The 17,826-nt window shown below is 39.5% G+C and overlaps 1 protein-coding gene across 3 annotated transcripts in view; it reads left to right on the forward strand.

The window, feature by feature from the left end:
- The window catches only part of LOC123995964, a 73,390-nt gene extending 57,006 nt beyond the window's left edge, over window positions 1-16,384 (forward strand). For all 3 annotated transcript variants that reach the window (XM_046299615.1, XM_046299614.1, XM_046299613.1), the window contains exons 8-13: window positions 7,656-7,837; window positions 7,972-8,085; window positions 11,585-11,865; window positions 11,971-12,069; window positions 15,524-15,602; window positions 16,077-16,384. In XM_046299615.1, coding sequence (XP_046155571.1) covers window positions 7,656-7,837; window positions 7,972-8,085; window positions 11,585-11,865; window positions 11,971-12,069; window positions 15,524-15,602; window positions 16,077-16,088 — 767 coding nt within the window. In that variant the 3' untranslated portion in view covers window positions 16,089-16,384. The remainder of the gene's footprint in view (window positions 1-7,655; window positions 7,838-7,971; window positions 8,086-11,584; window positions 11,866-11,970; window positions 12,070-15,523; window positions 15,603-16,076) is intronic.
- The last annotated feature ends 1,442 nt before the right edge of the window (window positions 16,385-17,826 follow it).

The following is a 17,826-nucleotide window of genomic DNA, read 5'->3' on the forward strand; positions in this document are numbered from 1 at the left end:
GTAGACTGTTCTAGATAATAGATAGTAGACTGCTCTAGATTATAGATGGTAGATAGTAGACTGTTCTAGATATTAGACTGTTCTTGACAGCAGATAGTAGACTGTTCCAGATAGTAGATAGTAGACTGTTCTAGATAATAGATAGTAGACTGTTCTCGATAGTAGATAGTAGACTGTTCTAGATAGTAGACTGTTCTAGATAGTAGATAGTAGACTGTTCTAGATAGTAGACTGTTCTAGATAGTAGACTGTTCTAGACCACAGATAGTAGACTGTTCTAGATAGCAAATAGTAGACTGTTCTAGATAATAGATAGTAGACTGCTCTAGATTCTAGATAGTAGATAGTAGACTGTTCTAGATAGTAGACTGTTCTCGATAGTAGATAGTAGACTGTTCTAGATAGTAGACTGTTCCAGATAATAGATAGTAGTATGTTCTAGATAGTAGATAGTAGACTTTTCTAGATATTAGACTGTTCTAGATAGAATATAGTAGACTGTTCTAGATCATAGATAGTAGACTGTTCTAGATAGTAGATAGTAGACTGTTCTAGAGAGTAGATAGTACACTGTTCTAGATAGTAGATAGTAGACTGTTCTAGATAGTAGATAGTAGACTGTTCTAGAGAGTAGATAGTACACTGTTCTAGATAATAGATAGTAGACTGTTCTAGATAGTAGAGAGTAGACTGTTCTAGATAGTAGATAGTAGACTGTTCTAGATAGTAGATAGTAGACTGTTCTAGATAGTAGACTGTTCCAGATAGTAGATAGTAGTATGTTCTAGATAGTAGATAGTATACTTTTCTAGATACTATACTGTTCTAGATAGTAGATAGTAGATAGTAGACTGTTCTAGATAGTAGATAGTAGACTTTCTAGATACTATACTGTTCTAGATAGTAGATAGTAGACTGTTCTAGATAGTGTAGAGTAGACTGTTCTAGATAGTAGACTGTTCTAGATAGTAGACTGCTCTAGATTATAGATAGTAGATAGTAGACTGTTCTAGATATTAGACTGTTCTAGATAGCAGATAGTAGACTGTTCCAGATAGTAGATAGTAGACTGTTCTAGATAATAGATAGTAGACTGTTCTAGATAGTAGATAGTAGACTGTTCTAGATAGTAGATAGTAGACTGTTCTAGATAATAGATAGTAGACTGTTCTAGATAATAGATAGTAGACTGTTTCTAATAGTGGATAGTAGACTGTTCTAGATAGTAGACTGTTCTAGATAGTAGACTGTTCCAGATAGTAGATAGTAGACTGTTCTAGATAGTAGGTAGTAGACTGTTCTAGATAATAGATAGTAGACTGTTCTAGATAATAGATAGTAGACTGCTCTAGATTATAGATGGTAGATAGTAGACTGTTCTAGATATTAGACTGTTCTTGACAGCAGATAGTAGACTGTTCCAGATAGTAGATAGTAGACTGTTCTAGATAATAGATAGTAGACTGTTCTCGATAGTAGATAGTAGACTGTTCTAGATAGTAGACTGTTCTAGATAGTAGATAGTAGACTGTTCTAGAGAGTGGATAGTAGACTGTTTTAGATAACATATAGTAGACTGTTCTAGATAGTGGATAGTAGACTGTTCTAGATAATAGATAGTAGACTGTTCTATATAGTAGATAGTACACTGTTTCTAATAGTGGATAGTAGACTGTTCTAGATAATAGACTGTTCTAGATAGTAGACTGTTCTAGATAGTGGATAGTAGACTGTTCTAGATAGCAAATAGTATACTGTTCTAGATAATAGATAGTAGACTGCTCTAGATTATAGATAGTAGATAGTAGACTGTTCTAGATAATAGATAGTAGACTGTTCTCGATAGTAGATAGTAGACTGTTCTAGATAGTAGACTGTTCCAGATAGTAGATAGTAGACTGTTCTAGATAATAGATAGTCGACTCTTCTAGATAGTAGATAGTAGACTGTTCTAGATAGTAGACTGTTCCAGATAGTAGATAGTAGACTGTTCTAGATTATAGATAGTAGACTGTTCTAGATAATATATAGTAGACTGTTCTAGATAGTAGATAGTAGACTGTTCTAGATAGTGGATAGTAGACTGTTTTAGATAACAGATAGTAGACTGTTCTAGATAGTGGATAGTAGACTGTTCTAGATAATAGATAGTAGACTGTTCTATATAGTAGATAGTACACTGTTTCTAATAGTGGATAGTAGACTGTTCTACATAGTAGACTGTTCTAGATAGTAGACTGTTCTAGATAGTGGATAGTAGACTGTTCTAAATCGCAGATAGTAGACTGTTCTAGATAGCAAATAGTAGACTGTTCTAGATAATAGATAGTAGACTGCTCTAGATTATAGATAGTAGATAGTAGACTGTTCTAGATATTAGACTGTTCTAGATAGCAGATAGCAGACTGTTCTAGATAATAGATAGTAGACTGTTCTCGATAGTAGATAGTAGACTGTTCTAGATAGTAGATAGTAGACTGTTCTAGACAGTAGATAGTAGACTGTTCTAGATAGTAGACTGTTCCAGATAGTAGATAGTAGTATGTTGTAGATAGTAGACTTTTCTAGATACTATACTGTTCTAGATAGTAGATAGTAGACTGTTCTAGATAGTGGAGAGTAGACTGTTCTAGATAGTAGACCGTTCTAGATAGTAGACTGTTCTAGATAGTAGACTGTTCTAGATAGTGGATAGTAGACTGTTCTAGATCGCAGATAGTACACTGTTCTAGATAGCAGATAGTAGACTGTTCTAGATAATAGATAGTAGACTGCTCTAGATTATAGATAGTAGATAGTAGACTGTTCTAGATATTAGACTGTTCTAGAGAGTAGATAGTAGACTGTTCTAGATAATAGATAGTAGACTGTTCTAGATAGTAGATAGTAGACTGTTCTAGATAGCAGATAGTAGACTGTTCTAGATAGTAGATAGTAGACTGTTCTAGAGAGTGGATAGTAGACTGTTCTAGATAACAGATAGTAGACTGTTCTAGATAGTGGATAGTAGATTGTTCTAGATAGCAGATAGTAGACTGTTCTAGATAGTGGATAGTAGACTGTTCTAGATAATAGATAGTAGACTGTTCTATATAGTAGATAGTACACTGTTTCTAATAGTGGATAGTAGACTGTTCTAGATAATAGATAGTAGACTGTTCTATATAGTAGATAGTACACTGTTTCTAATAGTGGATAGTAGACTGTTCTAGATAGTAGACTGTTCTAGATAGTAGACTGTTCCAGATAGTAGATAGTACACTGTTTCTAATAGTGGATAGTAGACTGTTCTAGATAATAGACTGTTCTAGATAGTAGACTGTTCTAGATAGTGGATAGTAGACTGTTCTAGATCGCAGATAGTAGACTGTTCTAGATAGCAAATAGTATACTGTTCTAGATAATAGATAGTAGACTGCTCTAGATTATAGATAGTAGATAGTAGACTGTTCTAGATAATAGATAGTAGACTGTTCTCGATAGTAGATAGTAGACTGTTCTAGATAGTAGACTGTTCCAGATAGTAGATAGTAGACTGTTCTAGATAATAGATAGTCGACTCTTCTAGATAGTAGATAGTAGACTGTTCTAGATAGTAGACTGTTCCAGATAGTAGATAGTAGACTGTTCTAGATTATAGATAGTAGACTGTTCTAGATAATATATAGTAGACTGTTCTAGATAGTAGATAGTAGACTGTTCTAGATAGTGGATAGTAGACTGTTTTAGATAACAGATAGTAGACTGTTCTAGATAGTGGATAGTAGACTGTTCTAGATAATAGATAGTAGACTGTTCTATATAGTAGATAGTACACTGTTTCTAATAGTGGATAGTAGACTGTTCTACATAGTAGACTGTTCTAGATAGTAGACTGTTCTAGATAGTGGATAGTAGACTGTTCTAAATCGCAGATAGTAGACTGTTCTAGATAGCAAATAGTAGACTGTTCTAGATAATAGATAGTAGACTGCTCTAGATTATAGATAGTAGATAGTAGACTGTTCTAGATATTAGACTGTTCTAGATAGCAGATAGCAGACTGTTCTAGATAAAGATAGTAGACTGTTCTTGATAGTAGATAGTAGACTGTTCTAGATAGTAGATAGTAGACTGTTCTAGATAGTAGATAGTAGACTGTTCTAGATAGTAGACTGTTCCAGATAGTAGATAGTAGTATGTTGTAGATAGTAGACTTTTCTAGATACTATACTGTTCTAGATAGTAGATAGTAGACTGTTCTAGATAGTGGAGAGTAGACTGTTCTAGATAGTAGACCGTTCTAGATAGTAGACTGTTCTAGATAGTAGACTGTTCTAGATAGTGGATAGTAGACTGTTCTAGATCGCAGATAGTACACTGTTCTAGATAGCAGATAGTAGACTGTTCTAGATAATAGATAGTAGACTGCTCTAGATTATAGATAGTAGATAGTAGACTGTTCTAGATATTAGACTGTTCTAGAGAGTAGATAGTAGACTGTTCTAGATAATAGATAGTAGACTGTTCTAGATAGTAGATAGTAGACTGTTCTAGATAGCAGATAGTAGACTGTTCTAGATAGTAGATAGTAGACTGTTCTAGAGAGTGGATAGTAGACTGTTCTAGATAACAGATAGTAGACTGTTCTAGATAGTGGATAGTAGATTGTTCTAGATAGCAGATAGTAGACTGTTCTAGATAGTGGATAGTAGACTGTTCTAGATAATAGATAGTAGACTGTTCTATATAGTAGATAGTACACTGTTTCTAATAGTGGATAGTAGACTGTTCTAGATAATAGATAGTAGACTGTTCTATATAGTAGATAGTACACTGTTTCTAATAGTGGATAGTAGACTGTTCTAGATAGTAGACTGTTCTAGATAGTAGACTGTTCCAGATAGTAGATAGTAGACTGTTCTAGATAATAGATAGTAGACTTTTCTAGATACTATACTGTTCTAGATAGTAGATAGTAGACTGTTCTAGATAGTGGAGAGTAGACTGTTCTGGATAGTAGACTGTTCTAGATAGTAGACTGTTCTAGATAGTAGACTGTTCTAGATAGTAGACTGTTCTAGATAGTGGATAGTAGACTGTTCTAGATCGCAGATAGTAGACTGTTCTAGATAATAGATAGTAGACTGCTCTAGATTATAGATAGTAGATAGTAGACTGTTCTAGATAATAGATAGTAGACTGTTCTCGATAGTAGATAGTAGACTGTTCTAGATAGTAGACTGTTCCAGATAGTAGATAGTAGACTGTTTTAGATAATAGATAGTCGACTCTTCTAGATAGTAGATAGTAGACTGTTCTAGATAGTAGACTGTTCCAGATAGTAGATAGTAGACTGTTCTAGATTATAGATAGTAGACTGTTCTAGATAATATATAGTAGACTGTTCTAGATAGTAGATAGTAGACTGTTCTAGATAGTGGATAGTAGACTGTTTTAGATAACAGATAGTAGACTGTTCTAGATAGTGGATAGTAGACTGTTCTAGATAATAGATAGTAGACTGTTCTATATAGTAGATAGTACACTGTTTCTAATAGTGGATAGTAGACTGTTCTACATAGTAGACTGTTCTAGATAGTAGACTGTTCTAGATAGTGGATAGTAGACTGTTCTAAATCGCAGATAGTAGACTGTTCTAGATAGCAAATAGTAGACTGTTCTAGATAATAGATAGTAGACTGCTCTAGATTATAGATAGTAGATAGTAGACTGTTCTAGATATTAGACTGTTCTAGATAGCAGATAGCAGACTGTTCTAGATAATAGATAGTAGACTGTTCTCGATAGTAGATAGTAGACTGTTCTAGATAGTAGATAGTAGACTGTTCTAGATAGTAGATAGTAGACTGTTCTAGATAGTAGACTGTTCCAGATAGTAGATAGTAGTATGTTGTAGATAGTAGACTTTTCTAGATACTATACTGTTCTAGATAGTAGATAGTAGACTGTTCTAGATAGTGGAGAGTAGACTGTTCTAGATAGTAGACCGTTCTAGATAGTAGACTGTTCTAGATAGTAGACTGTTCTAGATAGTGGATAGTAGACTGTTCTAGATCGCAGATAGTACACTGTTCTAGATAGCAGATAGTAGACTGTTCTAGATAATAGATAGTAGACTGCTCTAGATTATAGATAGTAGTTAGTAGACTGTTCTAGATATTAGACTGTTCTAGAGAGTAGATAGTAGACTGTTCTAGATAATAGATAGTAGACTGTTCTAGATAGTAGATAATAGACTGTTCTAGATAGCAGATAGTAGACTGTTCTAGATAGTAGATAGTAGACTGTTCTAGAGAGTGGATAGTAGACTGTTCTAGATAACAGATAGTAGACTGTTCTATATAGTAGATAGTACACTGTTTCTAATAGTGGATAGTAGACTGTTCTAGATAATAGATAGTAGACTGTTCTATATAGTAGATAGTACACTGTTTCTAATAGTGGATAGTAGACTGTTCTAGATAGTAGACTGTTCTAGATAGTAGACTGTTCCAGATAGTAGATAGTAGACTGTTCTAGATAATAGATAGTAGACTTTTCTAGATACTATACTGTTCTAGATAGTAGATAGTAGACTGTTCTAGATAGTGGAGAGTAGACTGTTCTGGATAGTAGACTGTTCTAGATAGTAGACTGTTCTAGATAGTAGACTGTTCTAGATAGTAGACTGTTCTAGATAGTGGATAGTAGACTGTTCTAGATCGCAGATAGTAGACTGTTCTAGATAATAGGTAGTAGACTGCTCTAGATTATAGATAGTAGATAGTAGACTGTTCTGGATATTAGACTGTTCTAGATAGCAGATAGTAGACTGTTCCAGATAGTAGATAGTAGACTGTTCTAGATAATAGATAGTAGACTTTTCTAGATACTATACTGTTCTAGATAGTAGATAGTAGACTGTTCTAGATAGTGGAGAGTAGACTGTTCTGGATAGTAGACTGTTCTAGATAGTAGACTGTTCTAGATAGTGGATAGTAGACTGTTCTAGATCGCAGATAGTAGACTGTTCTAGATAATAGATAGTAGACTGCTCTAGATTATAGATAGTAGATAGTAGACTGTTCTAGATAGTAGATAGTAGACTGTTCTAGATAGTGGATAGTAGACTGTTCTAGATCGCATATAGCAGACTGTTCTAGATAGCAGATAGTAGACTGTTCTAGATAATAGATAGTAGACTGCTCTAGATAGTAGATAGTAGACTGTTCTAGATAGTAGACTGTTCTAGATAGTGGATAGTAGACTGCTCTAGATAGTAGATAGTAGACTGTTCTAGATAGTAGACTGTTCTAGATAATAGATGGATAAGAGCGTCTGCTAAATGACTTAAATGTAAATGTAAATGTATAGATAGTAGACTGCTCTAGACAGTAGATAGTAGACTGTTCTAGATAGTAGACTGTTCTAGAGAGTAGATAGTAGACTGTTCTAGAGAGTAGACTGTTCTAGATAGTAGATAGTAGTATGTTGTAGATAGTAGATAGTAGACTTTTCTAGATACTAGACTGTCAATAAAAAAAATGTGCTCAGAGTTTTAAAACAAATGTCTTTTTGATGAACTGTTTTGAGTTTTTGACAAAGCGTTGCTAAAATGGCCAACATACTTGTGAACACCACAAAAAAAATATTTCCCTCCCTCCCTCCCCCAGAGCTGGTTGACGAGGTGAGTATTTATGATGTCCTGTGGGAGACCAGTGAGAGAGTAGCAGATGAGATCCTCTACTCAGCCTTCCTCAGAGGGATGTATTCCAGACGTCTGCCTGCCCGCTGCTATGCTGACTTCTGCCACCAGGAGGTGCTATACCTGGACAGAGTCATCCCCATGCTGCGGGTGAAAAGAAAATACATTAAATAAAACCAATACCTCAAAGATTTACTTACTATGACTGTGATACGTGGTTGTCGTCCCTAGCTATCTTAAGATAAGTTGCTCTGTATAACAGTGTAAATGTGTGTGTGGGCCAGCTGCTGATCAGAACAGTCCAGGGTCCTCCAGACATCATGCTGTTTCTCCAGAGAACACATCAACGCTACCAGGAGTCTCTGAAAGAGGCCCAGAACCAAACTCCACCACACCTGGTAAGAAGCTCTTCTAACAATTACCTTTAAAATGTATCAGTTAATATACAATTGAATAGGAAAAACAACTAGAATATAGTAGGTGATTTATCATTTCAGTAAACCTTCCATAAACGTGTTCAATGACCCTTATTTAAACTTTTTTTGTTTTGGTTAAATTCAAGTTCAATTTCGGTTACCCAGGTTACCCAGGTTACCCAGGTTACTCAAGTTTTGGTGTATTTAGACACGCCCCCAAAACAGAAATCTCTTCTTTCTTTTCTGACTTCCTTTAGTTGGTTCACTTCATAGTATTTCAGTATTACAATAATATTCCCTTTAGCTCAGAGTGACTTAGTAAGTACATATCATTTTCAGACTTCTTTTCATACTATTTCCCCGGGGGAATCGAACCCACAACCCTGGCGGGTTTCAGATAAATCATATGTATTTTCACCTTTGGGGCTCAGTTGGTAGAGCGTGGCGCTTGCAACGCCAGGGTTGTACACCGTGTTATGCTATGGAGCGCACGGTGTTTCCAGTGCGGGTGCAGAGCCAGGTGCGGCACATACCAGCCCTTCCTATTGGCCGGGCTAGAGTGGGCATCGAGCCAGGTAAGCTTGGGCAGGCTCAGTGCTCAAGAGCTCCAGTGCGCCTGCACGGTCCGGTCTATCCAGAGCCACCTCTACACACCAGTCCTCCGGTAGCAGCTCCCCGCACCAGGCTTCCTGTGTGTGTCCTCGATCCAGTACCACCAGTTCCAGCACCACGCACCAGGCCTCCAGTGCGCCTCGCCTGTTCAGCGCAACCAGCGCTTTTCTCCTCTCCTGCGCTGCCGGAGTCTCCCGCCTGTTTAGCGCAACCAGATCCTTTCTCCTCTCCTGCGCTGCCGGAGTCTCCCGTCTGCCCAGCGCCGCCAGTGCTCCCAGTCTGCCCAGCGCCGCCAGTCTGCCCAGCGCCGCCAGTCTGCCCAGCGCCGCCAGTCTTCCCAGCGCCGCCAGTCTTCCCAGCGCCGCCAGTCTTCCCAGCGCCGCCAGTCTGCCCAGCGCCGCCAGTCTGCCCAGCGCCGCCAGTCTGCCAGGATCCGCCAGAAGTGCCAGTCAGCCATTATCTTCTAGATCGGCCAGACAACCAGTCTCTTCCAGATCTGCCAGACAACCAGTCTCTTCCAGATCTGCCCGACAACCAGTCTCTTCCAGATCTGCCAGCCAGCCAGGATTTACCGGAGCCTACTACCTGCCTGAGCTTCATCTCAGTACTGGGCTTCCTCTCAGTACTGGGCTTCCCCTCAGTACTGGGCTTCCCCTCTGTCCTGAGATGCCCCTCTGTCCTGAGATGCCCCTCTGTCCTGAGATGCCCCTCTGTCCCGAGATGCCCCTCTGTCACGAGCTGCTCCTCAGTTATGTGGGGATCTGGGTGAGGACTATTAGGCCATGGTCGGCGGAGAAGGTGGATTATCCCAGGACGCGAAGGGGAGGAAATAGGACATTTATGAAGTGGGGTCCACGTCCCGAGCCAGAACCGCCACCATGGACAGACACCCACCCGGACCCTCCCTATGCTCTTGAGGTGCGTCCGGGAGTCCGCACCTTAGGGGGGAGGGTTCTGTCACGCCTTGGTCATTGTATTTTGTGTTTTTTGTTATATGTTTGGGTAGGCCAGGGTGTGACATGGGTTTATATGTTGTGATTCGTATTGGGGTTTTATTAGCATTGGGATTGTGTATGATTAGGGGTGTGTCTAGTTAGGCTTGGCTGCCTGAGGCGGTTCTCAATTGGAATCAGGTGATTCTCGTTGTCTCGGATTGGGAACCGTATTTAGGTAGCCTGAGTTCGCGTTGTATTTTGTGGGTGTTTGTTCCTTCTCTGTGTAGTGTTCACCAGATAGGCTGTAATAGGTTTCATGTTCCGTTTGTTGTTTTTGTATTTAGTTCAGTTATTTCATGTACCGCGATACTTTCATTAAAGTCATGAGTAACCTACACGCTGCATTTCGGTCTGACTCTCTTCATTCAACAGATGAACGCCGTTACACTATCTTTATGCCTAGTCACTTTACCCTGCCTTAATGAACATACTGTATCAACCTCAAATACATTATATATCCTTATGCCTAGTCACTTTACCCTGCCTTAATGAACATACTGTATCAACCTCAAATACATGATCTATCCTTATGCCTAGTCACTTTACCCTGCCTTAATGAACATACTGTATCAACCTCAAATACATTATTATTATCTATCCTTATGCCTAGTCACTTTACCCTGCCTTAATGAACATACTGTATCAACCTCAAATGCCTGGTACCTCTGAACATTGCTCTGGTAATGTCACTCCCTGTATATAGCTCCACATTGATCTGGTACTCCCTGTATATTAGCTCCACATTGATCTGGTACTCCCTGTATATAGCTCCACATTGATCTGGTACTCCCTGTATATTAGCTCCACATTGATCTGGTACTCCCTGTATATTAGCTCCACATTGATCTGGTACTCCCTGTATATAGCTCCACATTGATCTGGTACTCCCTGTATATTAGCTCCACATTGATCTGGTACTGTTACTCCCTGTATATAGCTCCACATTGATCTGGTACTCCCTGTATATTAGCTCCACATTGATCTGGTACTCCCTGTATATTAGCTCCACATTGATCTGGTACTCCCTATATATTAGCTCCACATTGATCTGGTACTCCCTGTATATTAGCTCCACATTGATCTGGTACTGTTACTCCCTGTATATAGCTCCACATTGATCTGGTACTCCCTGTATATTAGCTCCACATTGATCTGGTACTCCCTGTATATTAGCTCCACATTGATCTGGTACTCCCTGTATATTAGCTCCACATTGATCTGGTACTCCCTGTATATTAGCTCCACATTGATCTGGTACTCCCTGTATATTAGCTCCACATTGATCTGGTACTCCCTGTATATAGCTCCACATTGATCTGGTACTCCCTGTATATTAGCTCCACATTGATCTGGTACTCCCTGTATATAGCTCCACATTGATCTGGTACTCCCTGTATATAGCTCCACATTGATCTGGTACTCCCTGTATATAGCTCCACATTGATCTGGTACTCCCTGTATATAGCTCCACATTGATCTGGTACTCCCTGTATATAGCTCCACATTGATCTGGTACTGTTACTCCCTGTATATAGCTCCACATTGATCTGGTACTGTTACTCCCTGTATATAGCTCCACATTGATCTGGTACTGGTACTCCCTGTATATAGCTCCACATTGATCTGGTACTCCCTGTATATTAGCTCCACATTGATCTGGTACTGTCACTCCCTGTATATAGCTTCACTTTGGTCTCCCTGTCTCTCTTCCTCCTCCTCTTCATCCTCCTCATCATGCCTACAGAACCTGTCCTCAATCCAGTCCTCTGTAGACATGCGTCAGTACCTCCAGGTTTTCCATAACCACACAGTAAACTCCCTGTCTCTCTTCCTCCTCCATCTCCTCCTCCTTTTCCTCTTCCTCCTGCCTACAGAACCTGTCCTCCATCCAGCCCTCTGCAGCTGTGCGTCAGTACCTCCAGAGCTTCCATGACATTGTGAATGAGGAGCCCATCTACTGGCTGGTGTCTCTTCTGCCCAGAGCCCTCCTCAGACCTTACCTGGCACAGAACCTGCCCCTGGGAGAGAGGACCAGACCCAGCCCCTGCCTCTACCCCTGGCTAAGCCTCTTCCCCTGCCCATGCTACCAGTGGGGGGGAGATGACATGAAGCCAGACCAGAGGAACCAGAAGGACAAGTCAGGGACATATTACAGGTATATTGAGGTTTATAGTGTCTCAACTCCACTTTGTTGTGTTTAATCTTGTCAAGTGTGGTGATATTGTAGAGTGACTATTTTCTATCCTGTCTCTCTCTCCAGGCATCTACTGGAGAAGTACCAGGATGTGATAGACGTCTATAAGGCTGTCAACATCTTCAGAGTCCAGATGATCAACGAGAAGACTCTCTTCACCTCCAGGTGCAGTTAGCCTAACTTATGATTGCTGTTAGCCTGGTCCTGCTAATCAAGTTTACAGTTAGCCTGGTCCTGCTATCTAATTCTACAGTTAGCCTTGTCCTGCTATCTAATTCTACAGTTAGCCTGATCCTGCTATCTAATTATAAAGTTAGCCTGGTCCTGCTATCCAGCTCTACAGTTAGCCTGGTCCTGCTATCTAATTCTACAGTTAGCCTGGTCCTGCTATCTAATTCTACAGTTAACCTGGTCCTGCTATCTAATTCTACAGTTAGCCTTGTCCTGCTATCTAATTCTACAGTTAGCCTGGTCCTGCTAACTAGGTCTATAGTTAGCCTGGTCATGCTAACTAAGTCTACAGTTAGCTAGGTCCTGCTAAACAAGTCTTGCCAGGTTTCCCTCGCAAAACAGGCTCTAAACCCTACGGATCTCCATAGCCTGGTGTCATGATGTTGCCCTCTTTGGGTACAGCAAGCCCCATCCCCCTTTCCCTGTCTTCTACACACAGGCTGCTGTGGTCAGAGAGAGGTCGTAAATTCTTGGAGGAGATGATTTCCTCATGGCCACAGTATAGAGACATAGTGAATTTTCATAGAGAACAAAGGCATTTCTTCAACCTCACAGAACTTGAGGTCCCAACAACATTTATGTTCTGAAGAAGGTATATAAGATCGGTGAAGAATCCATCTACGAACTGGTCCGTTTGGTACAATTTGGTGAAACTCATGGGAGCCAATATGACCACATTACCATAATGCTGTTTATATAATAGCCTCAGATATGAGGTTTACATCTAATTGTTGTATAAGATGAATGAGTGAGGATGATACTGTTTGAAATTAGTGTAATGTGATTTTGGACACAATTCTCTTTTGAGTTTAACTACATCAGAGGACCGTCCATGAGCCCATCCTGGGACAGGCCCTTTTCTGCAACTCCCGAATAAAAACCCCACTTTGAGAATTTTTCAACAGACCATGTTTCTCTCAATCACGAGAGGACAAAGGTTGCAGACCAGCTTACCTCGATAACGAGAGGGCCAAGGTTTGAGTAGATGGCTGAATCTTTTAACCATACCACGTGGTTAAACTCTTAGACTATCGATACTGACAGAATAAGAACAAGTCTTTGATATTAATTACTAGTCTGCAGCTAGGAATTTGGTATCATTGAACGCGAAAACCGACAACTGCCAAAACATCTATTCTATAACGACATGAATGAATGTTACTCTGAACTATCCATTCTAACTACGAGAGAGAGAGCGAGAGAGGACGGACACTCTCCAATAGAAAAAAACTTTTCAACAGAGACCCCGACGACACACTGAGCGTAAATGTATATATTGATTGCAATTGTTCCCGAATGAGTGAGCGTTCATGTGCAAAGGATTAGCATTTCAATTATTATAATGATCAACTGTGTGTTTCTTATCTCAGTCGACCACCACTTCTCTTTTGTACAACAAGCCGCGATGCCGGTTTATCCCACTAGGGAAACTCCGTTATCATTTCCTTGTAACTATCTACTGTTTGTTTATGCTTCCTAGTTAATTACAGTTACATGATTAATCAGTTTAATCACGTAATAATAATTACAGAGAGTCATTTGATAAAGATTAATCTTCAGTTTAATGATAGTCAAGACAGGACACTGGGTACCAGTCTATTTTGTGGTAACATTCTACTCCTTGTCAACATAACTTGGCATATGACATGGAGTACAAGAAGTGGAATCCCAACTAGCGCATATGGTTTATTGAAAGTTGTGGGAACATACATTTTTGGTTTACCATTGGTTCTGGGGAGGAAACCATAACTTTACTGACTGGTAAAAAGGAGCGTTTTTTTTTACTTTCTAAAAATGGAAATGAAAACAGCCTGTTCTGGGAACGATAAGTTTTAGGTTGCAGGGAGGTTTCTGACAACGTCTAACTATGGTTCCAGGGAGGTTCTGAGAACGTTTTACTATGGTTCCAGGGAGGTTCTGAGAACGTCTAACTATGGTTTCAGGGAGGTTCTGAGAACATCTTACTATGGTTTCAGGGAGGTTCTGAGAACGTCTTACTATGGTTCCAGGGAGGTTCTGAGAACATCTAACTATGGTTCCAGGGAGGTTCTGAGGTTCTGAGAACGTCTTACTATGGTTCCAGGAAGGTTCTGAGAACGTCTTACTATGGTTCCAGGGAGGTTCTGAGAACGTCTAACTATGGTTCCAGGGAGGTTCAAAGAGCATCTTACTATGGTTCCAGGGAGGTTCTGAGAAAGTCTAACTATGGTTCCAGGGAGGTTCTGAGGTTCTGAGAACATCTAACTATGTTTCCAGGGAGGTTCTGAGAACATCTAACTGTGGTTCCAGGGAGGTTCTGAGAACGTCTAACTATGGTTCCAGGGAGGTTCTGAGAATGTCTAACTATGGTTCCAGGGAGGTTCTGATAACATCTAACTATGGTTCCAGGGAGGATCTGAGAACGTCTAACTATGGTTCCAGGGAGGTTCTGAGAATGTCTTACTATGGTTCCAGGGAGGTTTCTGAGGTTCTGAGAACATCTTACTATGGTTCCAGGGAGGTTCTGAGAATGTCTAACTATGGTTCCAGGGAGGTTCTGAGGTTCTGAGAGCATCTTACTATGGTTCCAGGGAGGTTCTGGTTCCCTGAACATTTTCCTGGGAGGTTTTATTAACACTCAGAGAACAGAAATTATAGGTTATTTTGAGTTTTTTTTTTTTTTTACTCCCTGAAAATGTTCAATGAATATTTGAATAATAATTTTAATAACAGTGTTAACACATTCTGGGTTAACTTTTTGAAAGTCCAAGCACAAATATGACCAGGGGAGCAACTTTTTGTGCTAGATGGTCTGAAGTTCAGGCTCACTACAGTAGAACACATGTATCATCTCATCTAGATGGGATGTTAACACAAAACAGGTCTGGATTTCAGGCTCTCAGTGAAACACTACAGTAGAACACATGTTTCACATTAACCAGGTGATCTCTGTATTAATGTCTCTGTGATGTCCATCTCTGTGTTAATGTCTCTGTGATGTTCATCTCTGTGTTAATGTCTCTGTGATGTTCATCTCTGTATTAATGTCTCTGTGATGTTCATCTCTGTGTTAATGTCTCTGTGATGTTCATCTCTGTATTAATGTCTGTGATGTTCATCTCTGTATTAATGTCTCTGTGATGTTCATCTCTGTGTTACTAGTTGACAGAGTAATATACCTGAGGTCATGTAAGTCGCTCTGGATAAGAGCGTCTGCTAAATGACTTAAATGTAAATGTAAATGTTGTCTGTGTGATGTTCATCTCTGTGTTACTAGTTGACAGAGTAATATACCTGAGGTCATATATAATGTTGTCTCTGGCTGGAGAGTCCTAATACTTTAAATATCAAATCAATAAATCAGTGAATATCTGATGTAATCTAATCCGTCTGTATAATATTATCCTAGCTGGTTTCCCACTGGTGACGAGGAGGAAGAGGAGGACCAACCCAACCTGTGGTCTGTGGAGTCTGGTCCTGACGTTAGGGTGAGTGACATATTTATTTATGACATGTTTATCTTGTATTGAAGTCAGTCAAGGATTGTGAAAAAAATTAGATTTTATTTCACCTTTATTTAACCAGGTAGGCTAGTTGAGAACAAGTTCTCATTTACAACTGCTACCTGGCCAAGATAAAGCAAAGCAGTTCGACACATACAACAACACAGAGTTACACTTGGAATAAACAAACATACAGTCAATAATTCAGTACAAAATATACAGTGTGTGCAAATGAGGTAAGATTAGGGAGGTAAGGCACCCAATTTAGGCCAGCCCACTGTGCTTTAAGATGGACTGGCCCATCTGGCCCCAAAATTTCCCATGGCCAGTCAGTGTCTGGTTCATAGTGACTCTATTGGGACAGCTATGTCAAGAGAGCCTTTCAGATAAGATGTGTTGTCTGTCATTGGTCTTTTTGTCCTGTCCCTTAAATCTGGGTGTTTCTGTCGCCCCCTCCAGGTGAAGCTGTAGCAGTGCAGCTGTAGAATACAGGGAGCTGAGTGTGTAAGGCTGTGTGTTGTTGGTTTTATAATAATAAATAATAATATATGCCATTTAGCAGACGCTTTTATCCAAAGCGACTTGGCAGGACTGTTCCTGTTGTCAGACATATTCTACTTTTATGTTGGAAACTTCTCCAAAATAACTACTGTTCAGGCTGTATCAACACAATAACATAATGAATGTACACATTTAATTATTGTCAACAAAGGGGCTACAATAAATTAAAAAACATTTAGGTAATAAAATCATAGAATGAAACTGTGTGAACTGTTCAACTGTATTTTCATATGGGTATTGCAATGTCAATAATACACAGCCAATCACATTGCTGTGCTCTGTCTGAATCAGAAGAATTGCAGATTTACATGTTGAGGAGCGAGGATAGTTAGAAACCCGATGTTTTCTCCTCTCAGATTTACATGTTGAGGATAGATAGAAACCCGATTTACAAATGTTGTCAGATTTCATTTGAGATTTTCAGTTAGGAAACCCGATGTTGTCTCCTCTCAGATTTACATGTTGAGGATAGATAGAAACCCGATGTTTTCTCCTGTCAGATTTACATGTTGAGGATAGTTAGAAACCCAATGTTGTCTCCTGTCAGATTTACATGTTGAGGATAGTTAGAAACCCAATGTTGTCTCCTGTCAGATTTACATGTTGAGGATAGTTAGAAACCCAATGTTTTCTCCTGTCAGATTTAATGTTGAGGATAGTTAGAAACCTGATGTTCTCTCCTGTCAGATTTACATGTTGAGGATAGTTAGAAACCCGATGTTTTCTCCTGTCAGATTTACATGGCGAGGAGCGAGGATAGTTAGAAGCCTTCGGGTAGCCTTCCACAAGCTTCCCACAATAAGTTGGGTTAATTTTGGTCCATTCTTCCTGACAGAGCTCGTGTAACTGAGGCAGATTTGTAAGGCCTCCTTGCTCGCACACGCTTTTTCAGTTCTGCCCACAAATGTTCTGTAGGATTGAGGTCAGGGCTCTGTGATGGCTACTCCAATACCTTGACTTTGTTGTCCTTAAGCCAATTTGCTACAATTTTGGAAGCATGCTTAGGGTCGTTGTCCATTTGAAAGACCCATTTACGACCAAGCTTTAACTTAATGACTGAAATCTTGAGCTTCAATATATCCACATAATTTTCCTGCCTCATGAAGCCATCCTATTTTGTGAAGTGCACCAGTCCCTCCCTCCCTCCCTCTCTTTGTGAATATTAAAATATTAAAATATTTCTATGTGGGGCGCTGTCCTCGTAAATCGGACAGTGCAGGTAGATTAACTTGAATTTAAGCTTTTAACCAATATAAGACCTAAATGTTTTTATATCCATAGTTTCTATGATTATTTATTTGAATTGAGTGCCCTCAAGTATCACCGGAAGTTGTCTATGGCTGCAGGGGCAGTATTGTGTAGCTTGGATGAAAAGGTGCCCATTGTAAACGACCAGCTTCTCAGTCTCAGTTGCTAATATATGCATATTATTATTATTATTGGATAGAAAACACTCTAAAGTTTCCAAAACTGTCAAAATATTGTCTGTGAGTATAACAGAACTGATATTGCAGGCGAAACCCTGAGGAAAATCAAAACAGGAAGTGGCTTCTATTTTGAAAACTCCATGTTCCATAGCCTACCTTTGCTCCATTTAAAGGGATATGAACCAGATTCCTTTTCCTATAGCTTCTTCAAGGTGTCAACA

The sequence above is a fragment of the Oncorhynchus gorbuscha genome, linkage group LG14 (assembly GCF_021184085.1).
Source record: "Oncorhynchus gorbuscha isolate QuinsamMale2020 ecotype Even-year linkage group LG14, OgorEven_v1.0, whole genome shotgun sequence".
NCBI classification, from domain to species: domain Eukaryota; kingdom Metazoa; phylum Chordata; class Actinopteri; order Salmoniformes; family Salmonidae; genus Oncorhynchus; species Oncorhynchus gorbuscha.